The sequence below is a fragment of the Neolamprologus brichardi genome, chromosome 6 (genome assembly GCF_056152115.1).
Source record: "Neolamprologus brichardi isolate AB-2024 chromosome 6, ASM5615211v1, whole genome shotgun sequence".
NCBI lineage: Eukaryota > Metazoa > Chordata > Actinopteri > Cichliformes > Cichlidae > Neolamprologus > Neolamprologus brichardi.
This window is the reverse complement of record NC_142109.1, coordinates 19,581,033-19,587,032: the sequence shown is the minus strand read 5'-3', so window position 1 is coordinate 19,587,032 and position 6,000 is coordinate 19,581,033. Positions and strand designations below refer to the sequence as shown.

The following is a 6,000-nucleotide window of genomic DNA, read 5'->3' as shown; positions in this document are numbered from 1 at the left end:
GTGAAAAAAGTTTAGTTAAGAAGAAACATTCCAGCAGCACAGGCCTATTGCAATGTTGCTAATTATGTTATGTGCACATAATCAAGTTGCTTCATCTTTCAGTAAGGTAATTTCTCCATAAGGGCAAAAGGCCAGTGCCTGTCAATTCTTGTGGTAAAGCTAAGAATGCTGACAAATTCACAACATGAAATACTGTTAAATCTATATGCCAGAGGTGTTGATAGCAGAATAGGTGCAAATGTCAGAACCATAGGTTATCTTCTTTGATCTGTGTGCTGCTTGACGGGTTTCCACTGTAGCATAAAACACATCTTCATCCTGTGAGGGGACATTTGTTGTTTACAGTCATAATCAGATGCTTAGCACTCACTCACATTTTTCTGGTCAGAATTACGAAGGTGAAGTCTCACGTTTGTAACAACCAGCGTTTTCCCTTTTAATAACAAAACCCTCCCTAGATCCCATCATTTAAAAAAATCTTGAGATCACTCTTCTATCGCTCTTTCTCTTTGATCGGTTAAGGAAAACAATATTTAATAAATTCCAATCTGGGTACTGAAAACACTGAAACAATATTACTAAAAAATAATAACAATATTCTTTTGAGTTTGGATAAAGTCAAATATTCCATTTGACTTAGGTGCACAGTTTTTCACCAATAGCCATGCTATTTTGATTGACAGATTATGAAACTGGGTTGGCATCTCTGACACTGCTCTCAAATGCTCTTCATATTGATTTGATAGACATTACCAAATTTAAATAAATAGCTGTATGTTATTAGTATAAACCACCCTGTATAGATGTGGTCCCTCAAGACTCAATCCTTAGATCACTTCTGTGCTCAGTTTATAAGTTACCCCTGTGTCATTTTCCTATCATTGCTATGCTGACGATATACAGCTGTACTTTTCTGTTATGCTTAATAATCTCCTCCCTCCTTCCTCAGTGAGTGCTAGAAATGGTAGCCAAGTTTCTAGCAGGTAGCTTTAACGTAATCTTAACCATCTAAAATTATTGAACGTAGTTCACATCTTATGTGTGTATATAAGTATTTATGTATCATTGCTGGATTTTGTTGCTCACAGTCTAATTTCATGGCACTATACCAGGGAAGATTTTTTTTAATGTCTACACAGGGTATGATGTATACGTAAGTAGGTACAGAAGTTAATATAATGTCAAATTATTATTTTGGATTGTTGCTGCAGAAAATACATAGAATGCTGTTTATGATGAGTAATTATCAGAGATACAAAGTCTGCATATATTGCATATACATATAACTCACTGCAGACATTATACAAGGTGGGGCATTTATATGGATACACCGTAATAACATGGAAATGGTTGGTGATATTAAAGTCCTGTTTGTGGCACATTAGTATATGTGAGGGGGCAAACTCCTCAAGATGGGTGGTGACCATGGTGGCCATTTAGAAGTCGGCCATCTTGGATACAACTTTTGTTTTTCCAATAGGAAGAGGGCCATGTGACACATCAAACTTATTGGTAATGTCACAAGAAAAACAATGATGTGCTTGGTTTCAACGTGACTTTATTCTTTCATGAGTTATTTATAAGTTTCTGACCACTTATAAAATGTGTTCAATGTGCTGCCCATTGTGTTGGATTGTCAATGCAACCCTCTTCTCCCACTCTTCACACACTGATAGCAACGCCGCAGGAGAAATGCCAGCACAGGCATCCAGTATCCGTAGTTTCAGGTGCTGCACATCTCGTATCTTCACACCATAGGCAATTGCCTTCAGATGACCCCAAAGGTAAAAGTCTAAGGGGGTCAGACCTGTCCCGTTTGGTTCTTTTGCCATCAGAATTATTGTCTAAAGGCAAAGAAAGATACCCAATGAATTTACTTTACCAAATGGACCATCCCGGCCTTGCCATATTGGTCTATTTGATTCACCTTTGCTTTTATTGTTTATTTTATTTTATTTTCACTTGCTACACACGGGACAGACATGACTGGGCGAAAGAAAAGGGAGAAAGAAAGAGGGAAAGAAAAACAGCGGAGAAGAAGAACGGTGATAAAGGGCAAAAACCAACAAAACAAACAGACAAAAAATACATATATCAATCACCTGGATCACCTGTTGAGAAAGAAAAAAGAGAAAAAAAGCAAAAAAACAGCAATATAATAAACAACATCATCGCGATGATCTATGTGAATATAACAGTAAATACTAAATATTGAATATTATTGTGCAGCACGTAGAATCGACAGCGCACAGTGTGCTTTGAGGTAGGAGCCAAAAAGGGTGTAGTTTGTGTCTGTGAGCACACTTGTGACTATGAGCGCGCTTGTATTTCAAAGGTTCCTTCATGTAATGATCTGCTAGAGCAGGGGTGTCGAACTCCAGGCCTCGAGGGCCGGTGTCCTGCAGGTTTTAGATCTAACCTTGGGTCAACACACCTGAATCAAATGATTAGTTCATTACCAGGCCTCTGCAGAACTTCAAAACATGTTGAGGAGGTCATTTAGCCATTTAAATCAGCTGTGTTGGATCAAGCACACATCTAAAACCTGCAGGACACCGGCCCTCGAGGCCTGGAGTTCGACACCTGTGTGCTAGAGGGTGTGGGGAGCCACATAAAACCCAGGAGGTTTAGTTGGGATCATTGAAAATAAATAATTTATTTTTAGTAAGACCATCATTTTTATAGCGGCAACCCTTCCCATGAGTGATATGGTTAGACCTTTGCATCTAGCCAGATCGCCTTCTACTTTCTTTAAAAGTAACACATCATCCGCATAAAGGCTGATTTTATGTTCCACGTTCTTGCATTTTATGCCCTTAATTACTGTATTCTGTCTAATGGCTGCTGCTAGTGGTTCAATAAAAATTGCAAACAGTCAAGGGGAGAGTGGGCATCCCTGCCTGGTGACCCTCAGAGGACAGAAACTGGAGGATGTTTGGTCATTTGTTTTGTAGTGATGGGATTTCCGGCTTTTTCGGCTCGGATCACTAAAAAGAACCGGCTCTTCAGGTTGTTTTGTTGCTTTAATTAATTTATTATTAACAATAATATAAAATTATGCACAAAAGGAAATACTAATGTAAAAAAAAAAAGTGGTTTTATTTATATATGTTATATATAAATATATACAGTGGATCTAGAGACAAAACACATACAAACTCCAAAAGACATTTCTAGCGTTAACAGAACTTCAAAACAGAGCTACCTAGATCACTTAAATTACAAGATTGAAAGCATATGTGTATTGTTTGTGTATTTATACACAAGCACTCCTATATATATTCAAATAATTAAAAAAAATTTACCTGTTACTACCACACACCAAATCCGGTCGTTGGTACTTGCTGGTTTGTGTAGCCTCTAGGTCAGCGGTCCCCAACTTTTTTTGCGCCACGGACCGGTTTATGCCCAACAATATTTTCATGGACCGGCCTTTAAGGTGTCGCGGATAAATACAACAAAATAAAACTAGTACCGGTACCGAAAAAAAGAAAATTTATTCATAACACACGTGAAAAGGAAAACCGAGTAAACGATAAAAACGATAACAAAATAACGCTGAAAACTGATAAAAACCCTGAAAACCATACATTTCACACCTAAGCTTCAACTCTCGCGGCCCGGTACCAAACGACTTCTTTTTGTTTTCATATTTTAATTTATATTTAATTGTGTTGTGGTTTGCAGTGTTTTGTGTTGTTTCACTTTAAATTTGTTTAAAAGGAAAAAGCTGAAAATTTAAATAGTTAAAAGTTTAAATGTGAATAGTTGTTTTTTTGTATTATATGATTTATTTATTACATTTTATGTGGAGTGAATAAATAAAAGTATATTTATGATGGTCCCTAGAGACAAAGCACGTACAAACTTCAAAACAGTTACGAACTCTGAAGCACGTACACCCCTGAAGCATGTACAAACTCCAAAACGCGTAAAAACTCCATAGCATGTACAAAAGACAACAGAAGTGCTCCAGAATGCTAGGCCAAGTTTTGAGCTTTTGTTACTTAGTGGCTACACAAGCCAGCAAGTACCAAACGACTGGATTTGGTGTGTTAACAGGTAAATGAACATTTTTTCTTTAAATTATTTGAATACATATGAGTGCTTGTGTATAAATACACAAACAATACACATATGCTTTCAATTGTGTTATTTAATTGATCTCGGTAGCTCTGTTTTGGAAGTTCAGTTAACGCTAGAAATGTGTTTTGGAGTTTGTACGTGCTTTTTGGAGTTTGTACGTGTTTTGTCTCTTCGGGCCACAGCATATATTTATATATAAACACATATAAATAAAACCACTTATTTTACATTAGTAATTCCTTTTGTGCATAATTTTATATTGTTGTTAATAATAAATTAATCAAAGCAACAAAACAACCTGAAGAGGTGGTTTGGAGCCGAAGGAGCCGGCTCTTTTTAGTGAGCCGAGCCGAAAGAGCCGGTTCTCTAAAAAGAGCCAGAAATCCCATCACTATACTGAGAGTGTAACTACCGCCCCTCCCCCCTCTGCCCAGCGCAAAGCACAAGGCTCGCATGCGGAGTGAAGCGGGAAAAAAGTGCGAGAGAGAGAGAGGGTGAGGGAAGGAAAAAAACAAACCATGGCTCGCGATAAGGAGCCAGCTCGCGTCGTTCATGTCAAAGACCCGGTTCTAAGAGCCATTTTGTTTGCGACCGACACATCACTATTGTTTTGACACAAGCTGTTGGTGGACGGGGATATTGTATATCCCCGTCCACCAAAACCAAATTTGTGTAAAGTTGCAAATAGAAATTTCCAGTTAACTCTGTTAAAGGCTTTTTCTGCATCTAAAGAAAGTTGTAGTTTCGATGTTTTTACTGTATGAATAGTCTATCAAATTAAGTAATCTACGTGTATTTGTTGATGAGTGCCTACCTTTTATGAAACCAGTTTGGTCAGGATGAATTAATGAATTAATTACAATTCTTTGTAGAATTCTGCAGGAAAGCCGTCTGGACCTGGAGCTTTATTATTGGGCACACTTATCAAGGCTTCCTGGAGTTCACCTGGCGTCAGTGGCGAATCCAGTGCCATTGCTTGAGTGTCTAATAATTTTGGAAGCGTTATGTTGTTCAAAACTGATCAGTTTCGTTTTTAGATGGGTTTATTTGTGGTGAATACTAAGTTTTATAGAAATCCCTGAAAATGTTGTTTATTTTTTCCGGGTCATATATTGTGTTCCCAGACAAATCTTGAAAAGCACATATAGTTGTTTTTTATTTATTTATTTTTAGCTGGTTCGTTAGAAATTGACCGGATTTATTACCATGTTCATAATTTTGTATGCGTAGTCTTTGTACTAAGACTTTTGGGTTTTTTTTATTAATGATCTCATTTCATTCTAGTTTTGTTTTGCGTATTTTGCTCAATGTTTCCTAATCTTGGTGTGACATGTAGGCTTCTTAAAGGGATTTGATGTTTTTTTCTAATTCCTGAATATTTTTGTTTTCTTCTTTCTTTTCACATGATGAGAAAGAAATTATTTTACCTCTCATCACAGCTTTCCCTGCTTCTCATAGAACAGAAGCTGATGTTCCGGGAGTGTCATTAAAGTCTAAATATAGAGTCCTTTCCTTTTTTAAAAAATATTTAATAAAGTCTTCATCTTTAAGCAGTGATGTATTAAATCTCCAGTTTTTACCTGGCGTAGTATTATTCTTCTGTATTAGAGTTAAAGATACAGGAGCATGATTGCTGACAGCTATAGGGTGAATCTCAGTGTCTGAAATGTCACTCAGCAGTGAGCTGCTGACCAAAAAATAATCCAGACGAGAGTAGGAGTGATGAACATGTGAGAAAAAAGTATATTTTTTACTGTTGGGGTGAAGGGAGCACCATGCATTGCAAAGGCCATAGTCGCTCATATACTGTTTGATTATATTTGTGGACTGCCAATTATGCTGAGTTCCTGCTGTACTGAGCCTATCCATTTCTTCATTCACCCCTGACTTACATACACAGGTGAATCCAATCAT

General features: G+C 37.2%; 1 protein-coding gene across 1 annotated transcript in view; it reads right to left on the bottom strand.

The window, feature by feature from the left end:
• Positions 1–201: 201 nt before the first annotated feature.
• The window catches only part of LOC148102529 (uncharacterized), a 31,092-nt gene continuing 25,293 nt past the window's right edge, over positions 202–6,000 (bottom strand). Inside the window, exon 5 of the mRNA XM_087842415.1 lies at positions 202–318. Within this exon, the coding sequence (XP_087698541.1) occupies positions 202–318 (117 nt within the window). The remainder of the gene's footprint in view (positions 319–6,000) is intronic.